This window comes from Lutra lutra, chromosome 4, assembly GCF_902655055.1.
Source record: "Lutra lutra chromosome 4, mLutLut1.2, whole genome shotgun sequence".
In the NCBI taxonomy this organism is placed as follows: domain Eukaryota; kingdom Metazoa; phylum Chordata; class Mammalia; order Carnivora; family Mustelidae; genus Lutra; species Lutra lutra.
This window is the reverse complement of record NC_062281.1, coordinates 61,630,613-61,648,551: the sequence shown is the minus strand read 5'-3', so window position 1 is coordinate 61,648,551 and position 17,939 is coordinate 61,630,613. Positions and strand designations below refer to the sequence as shown.

At 39.6% G+C, this 17,939-nt stretch overlaps 1 protein-coding gene across 1 annotated transcript in view; it reads left to right on the top strand.

Moving 5' to 3' along the window:
- The window catches only part of KCNB2 (potassium voltage-gated channel subfamily B member 2), a 396,540-nt gene that overhangs the window by 13,250 nt on the left and 365,351 nt on the right, over positions 1 to 17,939 (top strand). Inside the window, exon 2 of the mRNA XM_047725094.1 lies at positions 15,991 to 16,673. Coding sequence (XP_047581050.1) covers positions 16,095 to 16,673 — 579 coding nt within the window. The 5' untranslated portion in view covers positions 15,991 to 16,094. The remainder of the gene's footprint in view (positions 1 to 15,990; positions 16,674 to 17,939) is intronic.

Genomic DNA, 17,939 nt, shown 5'->3' with positions numbered 1-17,939 from the left:
TGTTAAGTGTCTAATGTGACCTTAAATGCTTTCTCACGCCCACTTTGCCCAGACAGGATATCCTTCCTTCCTTTCTCTCTCTTTCTTCCTTTCTTTCTTCCTCTTTCATTCTTACATTCTTGTCCGTCCTATCTCTGTCTCCTTCTATTCATGTTTCTTCCTCTATTCATGTTTCCTCTCGAACCTCTAAAATGACACAGACACAACACTGTGTTCTTTAACAAGTTCCCTTCCTTTTGCATCTTGATTTCTTTTGTGTTTATTTATAAGAGCTATTTTATCAGTTCAGATTGTTAACAAAAAATTCCCTCTGAGATGATAATAGCTCTTGACATGCCAATTGATATATTTTTGGAGATTTGTCAGATAGAATAATTTCAATATTTATTATGTAAAGCATGTTACGGTAAAGTATTGTGCTTTTTTTTTTAATAGTTATCACCTAGATAACATTAGAGTTGCTTTTAATCCTTTGAAAAGTTCCCATGTGACTGGATCTCTTGAATTCTTTGTTCTGCTTTTCACAAATGAAAAGCACTATCTTCCAGAAAGATAATACCAGAATGAGAAAGGGGCATTTAGAAGGTACAATTCTGAAATATAGCAGTAAAGTAACATTGGAGAAGAGATGGTCCATCTTTAGTTCTGTTCTCTAGTCTGTATGGTTTAGAACAAATGTGTCTAGGGGCTTCAATGCTAAATGTCTTTAGTTCATAAAATCACAATTATTAATTAGGCAACCATGAAATATTAATTTACTTTTGAGATAAATGTCATTTTAAATTTGGAATCCTAGTTTTTTTTTCCTAAAAAAAAAAGGAGAGCATTTTCATTAGGCTTTATAGAAAGAGTGCACATAGAAAGCTCAGAAGCCATTAAAAAGTTACTTGTTAAAATTGTCTTCTGGTTTCATTCAGGCCCAGCAAAATACTTAATAATAAACATGGCTTGTAATTCTGTGTGTGCAGCTAAAGTAGAATGTTATAGTAAGGATTGGTCTATTTTCATTTTTGTCTTTTCTTTTTTAGGGACCCATTTTCTGACAGGCATTTTATAACACAGTGTTTGATATAGTTGTAGGTGCTCAGTAAGTCTGTGTCAAATGAATTAGTGAAATAACCATTTAATTCATTAATTCATTTAAGACCTCAAAAAGCTTTTAAAATTGCAAATGGTGGCCAAGGCTATAGCTCACATAAATGAACATTATGCTCCTTAAAGCCCCATGAATTAAGACATCTGTGTCATTTGCTGGTATTTTATATCTTTCCCTTTCTTTACACTAGTATGTTTAAATCAGGCAGAAGGCTTTAATTAGGTGCCAGTTAAAGAAATATTTAAGTCCATAATATTATCTGAGCCTATAAGACATATGCTAAAATCACAAATCCAAAAATTCTTGTAATGCTATGGGTTCTTTGAGATCAAGGGCTACCTTACCAAATTTTGTATCCCCTGCATTCAGTACATAGTGATAGCCAATTAACACACGGTTTTGGAAGGAAGGAAGGGAGGAAATGAGAAAGGAATAATGTACCTAACTCAGTATGTATTATTTGTAATTTTTTATCTTTTCCCATTCTGACCATTATTGAAATAGGAGAAATTATGGATTTATGTTTTAGTCAGGATTCATTCATAATTAGGTTCAGTTCATCAGTATTTATAGGCTTACCTAAATATGAGATAGTTGGATTGCTCTTACTTCACTTTCTCCTCTTCCATTATTGTACTTTTATATTTATTTTTGGTGCTCTAAGGTAGCAAAGTCTAGTGGAAAAATATAGACTCAGGAACAAGAGAGTTGACTTCTAGCCCTGATGCTGAATGGACCGTGGGAAAATCATTTCAATCCACTAATGTTGCCCTTCCAAATGGTATGAATTTTATATACATGTTTTGAAGGATTTTATTTATTTGAGAGAGAGAGAGCGAGAGAGAGAGAGCACAAACAGGAAAGAGAGGAAGAAGCAGGCTCCCTGCTCAGCAGGGAGCCCATCACAGGGCTAGATCCCAGGACCCCCAGGATCATGACCTGAGCTGAAGGCAGATACTTACCTGACTGGGGCATTCAGGTGCCCCTGAATTTTATATTTTTAAAGCATCTATATTGACTATAAATCTCAAATACTAAGGCTAATAATATTACTTTACGAAGTCATTTACTAAAATTTTAGGGGGCGCCTTGGTGGCTCAGTCGGGTAAGCATCTGCCTTCAGCTCTGGTCATAATCCCAGGTCCTGGGATGGAGCCCTGCGTAGGGGCTACCTGAGGAGGAGTCTGCTTCTCCCCATGCTTACTTTCTCTCAAATAAATAAATAAAATCTTTTAATACAATAAAATTTGTTTAATTTTAAAAATTTAGAACTACAAAAATAGTTGCCCACCCTACCATCTCTATACATAAGAAAATTAGGACATGTAATACATTTTATACATGCTTCTTAGACCAAGGGATAGATATAATGGTATAAGAATTATTTGAGTTTTAGTCTTCTGTATAATGCTAAAAGTATTCCTCAATATTGGTTCCATATTTCCATTTATTTATCATTCTGAGGCATCCAGAATCCTGCCATTCAAGGAAAATCTCCAGCATCTTATGATGTTAAAGACATGGGAGGCTTCGCATTAAGATAATGCTGGACTGGAAGCCTGGTACCAGCACCTACTATTTATGTCATCTTGAACAAAGAACTTACCTTTCTAAGCCTCAGCTTATTTTTTTAAAAGATTTTATTTATTTGAGAGAGAACAGAGAGCAGGGGGAGGGGGAGGGGGAGGTTGAGGACAGAGGGGCAGAGGGAGAGGGAGAAGCTGGCTCCCCATTAGCAGGGAGCCTGACATGGGGCTTGATCCCAGGACCCTGAGATCATGACCTGACCTGAAGGCAGATGCTTAACTGACTGAGCCACTCAGGCGCCCCTGAGCCTCAGTTTCTTTATTGGTAAATTAAAGATAATAATACCCATCTGTAGGTGGGTTGAGAATTAATGAACATGTTCATTCTAAAAATTAAGGGATAAGCATAGTGGCTGCGTATAATAATCACCCAACATGTGGTCGGTGATGAAAATGATAATTATTAACAAAATTCACAAAGCAAATGAGATCATAACTTTGGCTTTCCTTCATATACATCTCCAAGAATATCCTTACTTTCTAGGAAATACAGTTTTTACTTATGGGCATTTTGATCTTAGGCTGAAATAAAATCCAAATTATAAATCTGAATCTTACAGCAATAGCTTATTTTACCTTGACATACTCTTGGACTATAATCCTGACTACATGAGGCTTGTAGAAGTGAAAAAAGAGTGCTTTAAACATCACCATACCTAAACCCAGTATAATTGACTCTTTCCTTGAAGAAAAAACGTTGGGAAAATAATATGATAACATGAAAGAAGAACTGAAAAAAGGGAGGGGGAAGTCCATAGTTTCATTATTCTTAAATGTACTAGTCTATTCAATGAAAATAGTAGGTGTCCTTTATTTATGAATATTTTCACCTTTGCTTCAAAATGACATTCCCTATTGTACTATCACAACCATAATTTTTTTTTTTTTTTTAAAGATTTTATTTATTTATTTGACAGAGAGAAATCACAAGTAGGCAGAGAGGCAGGCAGAGAGAGAGGAGGAAGCAGGCTCCCCGCTGAGCAGAAAGCCCGATGCGGGGCTTGAACCCAGGACCTGGGATCATGACCTGAGCCGAAGGCAGCGGCCTAACCCACTGAGCCACCCAGGCGCCCCACAACCATAATTTTTAATATTTTTTCCACACTGTTTTCCACATTATTTATTTCAAGACTGTATCATCTGGTATAAGTCACATGAACTCAGGGCTTTCAGTCAGTCCATCTGTGGTCCCAATTTTCACATTTTTATTTTAGAAAATGTTGATGGAATATGATTAGCTCATTTTCCTCATCAAATGCTTTGATATTTTCTTATCAAATTGTGCTAAATTATATTATTAGCAGTAAATTTAGCATCCTAAGATTCTTAGATGTTAGTAGGTCATCTCGTCCATCTGCCTTATGCTCTTACCATTAATTATTTATTATCATTGTAGTTCCCTAGCATTTTATACAACAGAGACACATGGTAGATTGGGAAAGGGAGCAGGGGCAAGGGGAGGAATATTTATAAAGTGCCATACACAGATGGATGCTTAATAAATGGTGTTTAATGATCCTCACTGATGACAAGGGTGGATGGAAAACATTAATTATAAGGGATGTGGAGATGGATGTCTGTAGTTCAGTGAACCTCTTTCCTTTTCTACTTAATGTACAGAATAAAAATCAAGCAAACGATTACTTGTGATACATTCTGATTTTTAAAATTAGTTTCATTAATGAAGGATACCATTTATCTGTTAGAAACTGTTTTCCATGCTAGAAGCTAGAACACGTGACAGTATTTTGAGCATGGACGGTCGGGACTGTGGCTTTGGCTACACTCAGCATCCTAAGGCAAATTTTGGCCATAGTCTCCTTTGAGTCTGAAGATGTGGCTACCCACATATTGTGATTTGAATATGTTGGGAAATATTTCTACCTTTCAACTTAAGCTATTTTCCCAACCCAAATACCGCTCTGCTTGTATTTCCATTACCATTGGGTCATTCCTTTGATTAAACTTTGTCCTCTTCATATAGTCTTTGCATGGCGATACTTTATATTACTTAGAAAGAGAAAAGATCGTTGTTAAAGGATGTAAACTTACCTCTTGGCAGGGGTGGTGGGGAGACGACTCACTAACTCTGATACTTTCTTTCCTTTTACTTTTCTTTATTTTCTTAATTAGTGGAAATTCAATCTCATTGTCTCTTCTGGCTTGCATATTTCTGTTTCTTGGCTTATACTGAGAAATAGAAAATTCACTTTTGCAAAATTTTAAACTTAAGAAATTGAAAGGGTGGGGTCACCTGGGTGGCTCAGTCAGTTGAACATCCCCCTCTTGGTTTCAGCTTAGGTCACGATTTCAGGGACATGAGATGGAGCCCCATGTCAGGCTCCACACTCAGTGGGGAGTCTGCTTGAAAATTCTCTCCCTCTGCCCCCTCCCCACGCTTACATGCACTCAAGCTCACCCTCTCTCTCTCTCTCTCTCGAACAAATAAATCTTAAAAAAAAAAAAAGAAATGGAAAGGGTAAGGTTTTCCCTATTCTTTATCTATCCAGTGAACTATCTAGATGAGTAGTATTCACTTAAATCTTATAGAACCATAAAATTTGAGAGATAGAAGCCATTTTGAAGGCCATCTTCTCCATCTCACAACAGGGTAGGAGTTTCTTCTACACATACCTGACAGGTTGTCACCCAGGGTCTACTGGAACATTACTAGGCCCAGTAGTGTTTTTAGGTAGCATATTCTAGTTGGGACAGCAATAATTGTTAGAGTCTTATTTATCACTTCTTCCCTACAAATGTCCAGAAAACCTAGTTCTTATCTTAAACCCAGGCCCTGTCAAGATAGGAAAATAAGGGCAGGTAGAACTTCTAAACAAATTGGAAGTCACCAAAATAAACTGATGTTAGATGATGTTAACCAAAACCTTTGACCAAAAATAAGGATAATAGTGCCTTGAAATTCATTATTCACTCATTCATTCATTCTCTTGGATAGTCTACAAAATTTGTTAAGCATTTGCATGACAAAGTTGCAAATATGGGTAAGAGAAGCTTAATACTTTTAAGAACTCACAGCCAAGAAGGTATTTGCAGTTAAAGCTCACATGGAACCTTCTTCTCCATTGTAGTTTTTTTCACAGTTGTAGTCAGTTGCTTGTGTGTTTGTTTGTAGAATGCCTGTCTGCCTCCATTAGAATATAAGCCTCATGATGTCAGAGACCGCACCTCCCGTAGAGTAGGGCTCATAAATATTTGCTGAATGAATAAATGAATAGTTATGATACAAGATAAAAGCATTATAACATATAGAACAGCTTTTAATCCATTATGGCAGAAGAGATTAATTCACCCTGGAACAAAATATTTTTTCTTAATCTTGAATAATGAACAAGGATTTATCAGATGGAGAATGCAGAAAAGAGCCTTTCAGACATGAAAGTCACATTGGATTTGGGGAGTGGCAGGTCATATGGAGTAGCTGGAATGAGAATATGATTTTTAAATAAATGTTAAGTAAAATATAAATCTGATCATTTACTTTTTCATTCAAAAATATCATGATGGGTCTACTTCATGCCAAGCACTTGGGATACAGTGGTGCATAAGATGAGATATGATTCCTGCCTTCAAGGAACTTAGAGTCTATTGAAGAGGATGCATATTTATCAAATAGTCAAAATACTCATCCCAGGGGCGCCTGGGTGGCTCAGTCAGTTAAGCATCTGCCTTCAGCTCAGGTCATGATCCCAGGGTCCTGGGATGGAGCCCCGAATCAGGCTCCCTGCTCAATGGGGACCCTGCTTCTCCCTCTCCCTCGGCCCTTCCCCCCTGCTCATGCTCACTCTCTCTTGCGCTCTCTCTAATAAACAAAATCTTAAAAAAATACTCATCCCAATAAATACAAAACTGCTGTTGTGACAAGTGCTGTAGGTACAAGGCACCTAATTCTGTGTAAGTTCTTAAAATAAGATTATTTTGTAGTCAAGGTAATCAGGGGATGTCATCTAAGACGTGATTCTTGAGTTGATATCTGAAGGTGAGGAGGGGAGAAAATAGAAGATGTGCAAATTCCTTGTGGTAGAAGAATAGCACATGAAAAGAAATGAATGAATAAGTCAGAACACAGAATGAGAGAGAGTAAGGTACATGATAGAAAACTGCAGAGAGAAGTCGATGACAGACCTTGCAGTCTTTGTATGTAGTGTGTCTTTATCTGGAGAGTGGGAAGCATGGGAACATCTTCTGTAGGAAGTGACCCCAGTCTGCTGGTGTTAGGGCTTCAGTGTGCAGAATTGACTGAAGGGATCCACAGCAGAGGGGGGTAGTTATCATAAGAACTAGTATTCAGAAGAGAGAGGTAATGAAAGAATGATTCTGTGACGTTCACCTCTCTTCATAAGAGCACAATCAAGTTGCCTGACTACAGCCATTAGCCTTTAAAGAAATCAACAATATAAAGGAAACATCACATCTCAGCTTAGTGTAGTTTGAATCAGTATTTTGATACGGGGGTAGACAAAGAAATAAAAGCTTTTAAAAATGGGCTATAAGGTGAAAAGCAAAGAATAATGAGGTGGGGTGTAATAGAAAGAGACTTACATAGGCATTTATAGATCTGGGTTCTAGTCCAAGTTCAGCAGCTACCAGAGAGAGAGATCAGCCAAGTCACATGACCTCATTGGATCTCGGCTTGGAAACCTGGAAATGAGGAATTGGACTAGAACGTATACAAGTTCCCTTTGCCACATTTTGTAACTCTACTCTCCATACTGAGGGTATATAAAGTATGGTATAATGTTTAGGTCATAGAAACTAATCTCAGATCAGACTCACTATTTATGAAATAAATAGTTTTATTTTAATAAAACTTTTAATGAAAACCACATTGCCTGTAACATGTTCGATTATGAGAAGCAAGGGACCAGAAGGTAATTGGAAATTGTATTTTTGTTATTAAGGGGAGCCCAACTGAGAGAAATATCCCTTGTCAAGAATGTTACTACTGGGGGCGCCTGGGTGGCTCAGTCATTAGGCATCTGCCTTCAGCTCAGATCATGATCCCAGAGTCCTGGGTTCAAGCCCCAAGTCAGGCTCTCTGCTCGGTCGGACACCTGCTTCTCCCTCTCCCACTCCCCCTGCTTGTGTTCCCTCTATTGCTGTGTCTCTCTCTGTCAAATAAATAAAATCTTTTAAAAAAAAAGAATATTACTACTGAACATTCCAGATCAAATATTCCATGATCTAAAAACTAATTTTAGGGGCGCCTGAGTGGCTCAGGGGGTTAAAGCCTCTGCCTTCGGCTCAGGTCATGATCCCAGGGTCCTGGGATCGAGCTCTGCATCGGGCTTTCTGCTCGGCAGGGAGCATGCTTCCCTTCCTCTCTCTCTGCCTGCTTCTCTGCCTACTTGTGATCTCTGTCAAATAAATAAATAAAATCTTTAAAAAAATTAAAAAAAATAAAAACTAATTTTATTGGAAGAAACCTCACAAATATTCAAATCCTTTCCAAATATAATGAACATGTTTTTTACTTGGTTTTATAGAGGCTAAATCTAACTTAGGCCAAACACCCAGAGGGCATATGAAATTTAAGTCCATCACCCAAATTGAAGATTGTGTCATCCACATAGTACTGAAGTTTGTGATTTTTATCAAGATATGACAGGGTGGCCCAGCCTTGTTTTTGTTCCTTTCAGTGGCACCAGTAGTTTTTCCATTGGTTGCCTTTTTCATTTTTCTCATCGCCTTTCATCTTTATTTATCCCCTTCACTGCATTGTGACTCTGGGAAGATGTTTGCAAAAAGAAACATTTAAAAGAACACATCTTGAGCCCCAATGTAAAGGGCATTTTTACCTACATAATAGAAAAGTCTTCCATCACCTGAATGGCTGGAATGTTCCTCTAAATGTTTTAGCCTTTTTGTGTGTTTGGAAACACACTGAAAATTTCAAGCCACGACTATACCTTGTAGTTTATAAAGGCCCACGTTGCATTATAATATCAGTATTATATTTTTCAAAGTAGAGAAGGATATTTTTGTCAGCTACGTCTTATAAAAAAAAAAAAACCCTGTTTCTAAAGGCAAACCTAGTGTTTTACTCTCTAATTATAGCAAACATATATATATGTGGGATCTAATTATTTAAATAGTTCTCTATTTCGATGAAGAACAATCATATTATGTGTCTAAATAAAATGGTTTATTTATAAATTTGGTTATTCAGAGACGTGTGATATTGAAAGACACTCATATTGCATATTCTACTTATTACTTGTCTTTTCCCCTTCTTATTGCAACACAATGTTTCCTCTGACCACTGAAAGCAAAGCTTTTAGGATTTTGTTTGAGTGTATCTAAAAAAAAGCATCGGTTATATCAAGGATAAAAGTCCTGGATTTTTTTTAAACTAAGGACTGAATATTTGTGCTAAAATCAAGGAACATATTGGTATTAACAGCTTTTGATTGCAGAAAAGAAAGGCTGCCTCGCCTTTCTGATGACAAGGACAATATATCAGTTATTACTAGAATTTGATATATTAAAAAACAATAAACACTATGAAATTCATTGATCTTTCTGGCCAGGTTCTGAAGTAATTCAGCGGGTTTGTTGACTTTCTTAGGATAAGTGAGTTTCCAGGACTTTCCTTTTAGTACTATCTTTCTCCAGTGACTCTGATTCATTTTTAACTTGTTATAACTTTATTTTTTTTTATTAGTAAATTCTGGAAGTCATTTCAAAGATTTCAGGAAGTACTAAAACTTTTTTTAAAGAAGCATTGATTATATTTTCTTTTCTTTTTTTTTAAAGATTTTATTTATTTATTTATTTGACAGAGAGATTGAGATCACAAGTAGGCAGAGGCATGCAGAGAGAGAGGGGGAAGCAGGCTCCCTGCTGAGCAGAGAGTGGGATGCTGGGCTCGTTCCCAGGACCCTGAGATCATGACCTGAGCCAAAGGCAGAGGCTTTAACCCACTGAGCCACCCAGGCACCCCACTGATTATATTTTCAACTCATAGTTACAGTGCTTTTCTCTCCAGGTTTCTACTATGTATATAACTTTGTGACTCTCTGAACCAGACATGGCTGTTATCAAAAAAGATTTCTTTACCACTTAATACCATACATGAAAATTTAAGAAAATGCTTTAGCTCTGCATAAAGTGATTTCAACTTTAAGGTCTCAGAGCTGCTTGTGTGCAAATGCCTGCTCAGTGTGTACTAGCAACACAGAAATGAAATGTTAAACATCACTTAGATCTTTAAAAGGATTGGCTTTGCATCTTCACAGGATCACACATGGGACTTTTCGTGCCTTGCTACCCTAAGGAAGTGTCAAGTATATGACATAATGGTAGTATTTTCGAGAGTACAGTAAACTACCCCCTCCACCCCCCTCCCCGCAGCCGCCACAACCTGGAGTCTCAAGCTGTAATTACGATGCCATGATCCGAAAGTTGTGTTGTGTCAGGTTTGGCCCTGAACGGGTTGGCAGCATAATTTCACGCTGCTGGTAGGAGCACAGTGCAGCTGTGCAAAACAAGAATGTTTGTTGTTGTTTATTGTTTAAAGAGTCGCTTTTTTCTCCAACAGACTAATGAAGGGAATTTTAGTACATTTGCGCGGGTCGACTGATTGTTACAAGCTTGACTTTTCAATTAATCAAGTGAGGTGAAATAAATCAACAAACTGCCATAAGAAAAGGTTTGCTGAGATTTTGCCCTTGAAATAAAAAAGTCAGAGCGCCTGGGTGGCTCAGTGGGTTAAGGCCTCTGCCTTCTGCTCGGGTCATGATCCCAGGGTCCTGGGATCAAACCCCGCATCAGGCTCTCTGCTCAGTGGGGAGCCTGCTTCCCTTCCTCTCTCTCTGCTTGTGAGCTCTGTCTGTTAAATAAAACAGATCTATTCTTTAAAAAAAAAAAAGTATTCAGTTTGTAACTATTAGTGCATATAAATTTTACACAGTTGCATAACATCTACATCATTTGAACATTGAATTAGTACATTTTATAGTATACTTTTATACTAAATTGAACTAGATGATAAATTTTTATGGAGTAAAATGAGGATGATAGACATAATTTCACTTATAAAGGTAAATGTGAGAAAATGGCGCATCATATCCATTTTAATTACTAAAATTAAAAACATAAATTTTGCGAGCTCTTAAGAGTGTCAAGACGTAGTACCTAACCCAGAGGAAACCGACAGGTTCATTGTTAGAGGTAAAATTAATATAGCGGGAAAGAACCTAGGTAAAAAAATGAAAAGTCAAAATATGGAAAATTAACTAAACACTAAATAATAGAAGTGAAACTTTTATGATGTTCTGAAGGTAGTTTCAAGCTCTGGTAAATACTCAAGGGTTTCTTGAAAGGAAACACGGAAACCACCTCGTTTTAAAGAAATTAGGAAAAAAATTTTCATTGACTCCGAGGTAGTAGGATATGTTCACTTTTATCTAAAGTGAAGATAACGAGTGGAGTGGAGGGTGCTAAGAATCACAGAATCGTAGTGGGAGGAAAGATTAGCCAAGTGTCATACGATATTAATGATCTGTAGGCATAAAATGCCATTATTTAATGGGTGAGGAAACAAGTCCAACCAGAAGGGTGAGGGGAGGCAAAAACTCAGCCCAACTGGACCCAGGGGTCCTGAGGCTCAGAGCAGAGCCCCCTGTGCAAGCTCATACAACTTCCCGTACAGAGCAGCTCAGTACCAATGTTTTTCTCTTCTTCTGGAGGGAGATGTGGCGTTTTCTGCTTAAGAGGTTTTCATATTAAGACCTTCAAAAAATTTTTGAAGTGGGGGTGCCTGCGTGGCTCAGTGGGTTAAGCCTCTGCTTTAGGTTCAGGTCATGATCTCAGGGTCCTGGGATTGAGCCCCACATCAGGCTCTCTGCTCAGCGGGAAGCCTGCTTCCCCCCCTCTCTCTGCCTGCCTCTCTGCCTACTTGTGATCTCTGTCTGTCAAATAAATAAATAAAAATTCAAAAAAAAATTTTTTTGAAGTGGGTATAAGTCTGAAATTATATAGTTTGGTTTTGTGGTTCGTCAAAGGCTCTGAGGACAGAAAAATCTAGGGAACAAGATCAGAAGAGAGGGAAAGCAATGGGAGAAAAGTAAGCAATGTATGGTACAAGACAGACAGGAAGGTGGGAGAGGAAATCCACAGAGGAAGAAAGAGAAGGGAGAATGACAGGCAGGGGGCCAGACAGAAAGGCTGAATGCATTTCTGAGGTACCGTCCTCTGTACTTGACTTCAACTACAGGCTCCAGAGGCAACCATTTGTTTTCCATGATTATTCTGAACACCTGAGGAACTCTGTCAACACTGTTCAGAGCTCTTCAACAGCTCCAGAACTTGGGCCTCTGAGCCTGCACTTCTTATCAGATAATAAGCAGAACTTTCTGCCAAAGGAAAATAAAAACTTTCAACCACTGTAACAGTAATCAGAGCAGACCATCTTTAAGTCTTAAGAAAATCAAATCAGTGGGTCACATTCTCTCATCCTAAGTTTCTCTACCCCTGCTTTGAAGACGGGGCATTGAATTTCAGCTGCCTTTTATTCTGGGATTTGCAGTCAACCCTGGATTTCCTATAATAGAAAGTTTTTGATCAGTAAAAGAGATATTGTGAAATTTAAGTCTTATGACCTCTCTTCACTTGAGACACACAACGTACAAAAAGGAAAGTCACTGGAAATCATCTGTGAAATTATCTGAGACAAATGGTGACTATGACATAGCATTTATGCTTTTAATAATGATTTTTGTAAAAAGATTTTATTTATTTGACACACAGAGAGAGATCAAAAGTAGGCAGTGAGGCAGGCAGAGGGAGAGGGGAAACAGACTCCCGGCTGAGCGGAGAGCCTGATGCAGGGCTCGATCCCAGGACCCTGAGATCATGACCCAAGCCGAAGGCAGAGGCTTAACCCACTGAGCCACCCAGGCCCCTAATAATGACTTTGATAAGAAAGCAAGTCCCACTAAGCCCTGGCACTGACTGGAACAGGAGATGTTTGTGTCAGTGTCGGGGTTTGTTCTCACCCTTTTCAGAAAACTTCTAATCTGATATTCTGGTCAGTTCAAAAACTGCTTATCTTTTTCACATTAAGATGACATGATATTCCAGAAAGAGTAAATTCATTTTATATGTATTTGTAGCCAAATTAAAAATGGATTAGCCTTTGTTTATTATTCATACGGACTGTTCACATAATCTATGTGAATTGCTGAGATGTCATTGAGTCTACAACCAAGTTATTTAATGGAGAACAAACAATCAGATTCGCTACCAGAACTGCCCCATCTCTAATATTTTCAATTGTTTTCCCTGATCCTGATACTGTTGCTCAATTTTGTGTATGTGTATATATACCTATTCCCTTGTCACCCGAATACAAAATTTGGACATGGGCATCAGTGGCATCCACGATACATGCTGTGAGGTTCAGAAAAGGTGGGACCAACAGTTCTACACATTCTGGAGTTAAAATTTGCTGGAGAAGACAGAACATATGAATAGGGAAACAGTTAATTGCTAGCATTTACTTAATAGACACTAGGGTAGCTTTTTTTAAAAAATATTTTATTTATTTATTTGACAGAGATCACAAGCAGGCAGAGAGGCAGGCAGAGAGAGAGGAGGAAGCAGGCTCCCCTCGGAGCAGAGAGCCCGACGTGGGGCTCGATCCCAGGACCCTGGGTTCATGACCCGAGCCGTAGGCAGAGGCTTAACCCACTGAGCCACCCAGGTGCCCCTCTAGGGTAGCTTTTTTTTTTTTTTTTTTTTTTAAGATTTTATTATTTATCTGACAGAGAGAGATCACAAGTGGGCAGACAGGCAAGCAGAGAGAGAGAGAGGAGGAAGCAGGCTCCCTGCAGAGCAGAGAGCCCGATGTGGGACTCGATCCCAGGACCCTGAGATCATGACCTGAGCTGAAGGCAGAGGCTTAACCACTGAGCCACCCAGGTGCCCCTCTAGGGTAGCTTTTAATCTCAGTTTTCTTTCTGTGACTGGAAAGCAAACTTAAAATGAGAAATATAAATTTTCTTATTCTGTTCAGATATACCTCCCTGTAGTGAGCACCTCACATAAACTATCTCACTGAATCATCATAATACTGCTGTGGTACTGTAGATACTGATATCCTCATTTTGCAGAGCAAGAAATTAAGGCTCAGAGAATTTAAGTTATTTGCCCAATCACTGTGGCTCATCGTTGTTTTTGTAAAAATAGGTATTTTTGTCATCTGTGATGACAGTGTGTATGTATTTACCTAACATATTTCTGTCACCATGTGGTTGGAAAAAAAAAAACCTCTCAATTCAAGTGTATTTATGGGTGGTATAGGAAACATTTCTTACATAGTCCAGCCACCATTTTTTTTCATAAATGTGACTTATTTTAATTTCAGAGGATACTTGACTTCCAGATGGAGAAATAAATTTAACTTATAGGAGTGGAGAAATCAGAGACATGCAGACATTGGTGTGTATCTTAGGAGAGAGTTCTAATTATAAGGACCTCTTAAATCTAAGAGTTTTTCCCCTTGGTATAAGGGCATTGGCTATGAAACATGGTGTTTTACATTAAAAGTGGTGTTTTGGATGTATTGCTTGAAGCGCCATGATTTTCTACAAAAACATAGGAGAAGATCAAATAAGAAGATCCTTGCTGCTGAAGATCAAAATAATAGATCAACAAGAGGGACTAACTAGAGCAGTTATGTCTTAAAGAATTAGTACCCACGAGAAAAAGCTGTGGAACAAAAGAGTACACACACACACACACACACACACACACATCTGACAGATACTATGTACACACAAACATATACACATTTAACTCGTTAAACATGTATTCATTTTAGGCAGGTCATTCAAATAACCCCATTTATGCATTTTTCTGGCTATAAGCATTAGCCCTATTAGATCTTTTGTCAGCTCTTTTGTGGAAAACAAAGAATTGATGCATTATTTAACATTTATTAAACTCTCATGGGGCGCCTCGGTGGCTCAATGGGTTAAGTCTCTGCCTTTGGCTCAGGTCATGATCTCAGGGTCCTTGGATCGAGCCCCGCATGGGGCTCTCTGCTCAGCAGGGAGCCTGCTTCCTCTCCCCCCGCCCCTGCTTGCCTCTCTGCCCACTTGTGATCTCTGTCTGTCAAATAAATAAATAAAATCTTTCGAAAATAAGCTCTCACAATCTATAAGTGCTTGGTGTTAAGGATACGAAAGACTTTGTCTTTAAGAGCTCCCAGCATCTTGTGGGAAAGGTGTTATTGCATTGGTATGATGAAACAGAAGTGACATTCACAGAGGTTTCATGATCCTAGAGGAGGGATATCACGGAGGGCTTTCTGGAGGATGCGATTGATGTCTGAGATCAGTCTTGAAGAGCAAGCAGCAGTTAGTAAAAAAGGAAATGGGAAAGGTAGAAGCCCTTCCAGGATACAGCATGAAGAAAGCTCCAGAAACTTGAGACAGAAGGATGTATGTAGTCTGGGGTTGCTGGAATATAGTGATGTTGGAGGGATGAGAGGTGAGGGTGGAGGGGTGGGCCAGACCTAATAAGGCTAACTGTTCTTTACACTGCCAGTAATGATGAATCTTTGTAGGACTGAAAGCATGGGTTGGGCCAATTTTGTATCTTAGCAGATCATTCTAGTAGCTATGTGGAGAAAGGTTTTTAGGTTGACAATACCAGAGTTTGGGATCCAATTTAAGAGGCTGTTGTAGAAATGTAAGCAAGAGGTGATGAGGGCTTGAACCAAAATCATGGTTCAAGGGTAACAGGGACTGGGTCATGGTGGTGGAGCACTTAAGCAATGTTTAGAAGGTGCAGTTGGTTAAGACCTGGTTCTTAATTGTATGTAGACAGATCGATTGGGACTTCGCAGAGTTTTAGCTCAGGTGGCTGGCTGTGGGGATGTGTAGGGCCAGAAATCTGAAATGGAGAAGGAACAGGAACTAGTTGGGCAAATGGGAGATGTGGGCAGGTTAGTGTAAGGTGTTGGTTGTTCATCTAGAACGAGATGACCAACACGTAGATATGTTAGTCCAGAGCTTGAGAAAGTGGTCTCCAGCGATAAATTTGGGAGTTACCACCTTCTAGATGTATAAAATTGAATACACAGCCTCTTCTGTGTGTGAAGCACATTGTATTGTCTTTTTCTCTTTTCTCATACCTTGGGGCAATGATTCCTATCTCCATTAATACGCGGTAATTACTATTAGACCTCCTGGTTGTGCATGAACAACAAAGCAATCTTAAAGAATGGGAAATGCTTTAGGGAAGTGGAAGTAACCAAGTGATTGTTGTTCCTTTTTTCTCCAGTTGTGTTGGTGGAAATGCCTGCCTCAGAGGGCTATCACTTCAGCTGACACTCCCACAGCTCATTCTTTTGAGGAGCCTGGCTCTGTGGCTTTGTCTAGTTCAAAATGGCAGAAAAGGTCCCCCCTGGCTTAAACAGGAAGACTTCAAGATCGACACTGTCCCTTCCACCAGAACCTGTGGACATCATTAGGAGCAAGACATGCTCGCGGAGGGTTAAAATCAACGTGGGGGGCCTCAACCACGAAGTCCTGTGGAGAACGTTGGACCGGCTGCCCCGGACGCGCTTGGGGAAGCTCCGGGACTGCAACACGCACGAGAGCCTCCTGGAGGTGTGCGATGACTACAACCTCAGCGAGAACGAGTATTTCTTTGACCGGCACCCGGGGGCCTTCACTTCCATTTTAAACTTCTACCGGACGGGCAAACTCCATATGATGGAAGAAATGTGCGCGCTCTCATTTGGCCAAGAGCTTGATTACTGGGGGATTGACGAGATCTACCTGGAGTCCTGCTGCCAAGCCAGGTATCATCAGAAGAAGGAGCAGATGAACGAAGAACTGAGGCGGGAGGCCGAGACCATGCGAGAGCGGGAGGGAGAAGAGTTTGATAACACCTGCTGCCCGGAGAAGCGGAAGAAGCTATGGGACTTGCTGGAGAAACCTAACTCGTCAGTGGCTGCAAAGGTATGAAAAGCGGAGTGTTGCTTTCCTCGGTGTGCGGTCAGAAAAGGGGTTGCCTACCTTCCAGTGAGGGTTGTCCTCTTTTGAGATGTTCCGGTAAGACAGAACAGAATGTGCCTGCTGGGTGCCTTCTGGAAAGCTGATGGAGTCAGATAGAGTTATTCTTCCTGTGAAATGGCACGCAATGGTTTACTCTGTCTAAACTATCAATATTGGGTCAGAACAGGCCTGGGCAACAGAGTCTGGAAGGGTTCTGGTGGTGGTGGCGCTGCCTGGCAGCGGTGGCTGGAATTTGCGGAGAGCGCTAGCTGGGGTCCTGCGGAAGGCTGGGGCCTGGGCTCCTTCCTGGATAGAGGCGAGGTCTGTCTTTGAGGATAGAGGCGGTGCCTCCTGGCCTGGTTCTCTAGAGGAGCAGTGAAAGAGAGAGTGTGACCCCGTGTAGCTCAGAGGGCTGCTAGGCCCGATGCCTGAGAAAAGGGCCATCTTTTAGCCGTGTAAGGAGCGAGTCAATGTCTACAATGCATCCATTTACCTCCCTTGTGAGGTCTGCTGTGATGGTGGTGTTTCTGACTGTGGGTGTATCGTTTTTTTCCACAATTGATGTATTACCCTACCTCAGAACTCATCGTGGTTGATTACCATCAAGGTAAATTCACGTTTCCATTGTGCCTGCATACATCTCAATCTCAGAGTAAGTTTATTTTGCCACGATTTGCAGCATTTAATTCAACGACACGATGCTGTTTATCTAATTTTATTTACAACTTTGAGGGTTAGCTCAAACTGATTTTTCATCCCATATATTTACTTTTGTATTGCAATATGAATCGTGAACACAATGTCAAGAGTCATCTTGAACTGCAGAGGCTTCGTGTTGGTATTTTGTGCATATTAGATGAAAGTGGAATATGGAATAGAGAAAAGAAAAATAGCAGAAAAACGTGTCACCATGTGAATTCTTTAAATTGCTTTGAAGTTTTTCAGTGGTTCTTTCTTAAGAAACTGAAGATGATGGAAATGTAATAGACCATATGTGCCTTTTGATTGGAAATTAAGGTTGTATATGATAATTTACAACATGTAAATTATGTAAACAATCAACTGAAGGCAGACGGTCGTAAAACTGCTTCTGCCCTGTTTGATATGCCTAGTGTTGCATCCTGGTGACTTCTAAAGGCATTTTACTTTCTGACCAGAACATGCAAGTCGGTGGAATAAAATATGACTCTGTTGTACATAATGAGGAAATGCACATCTTGTAGCAAATGG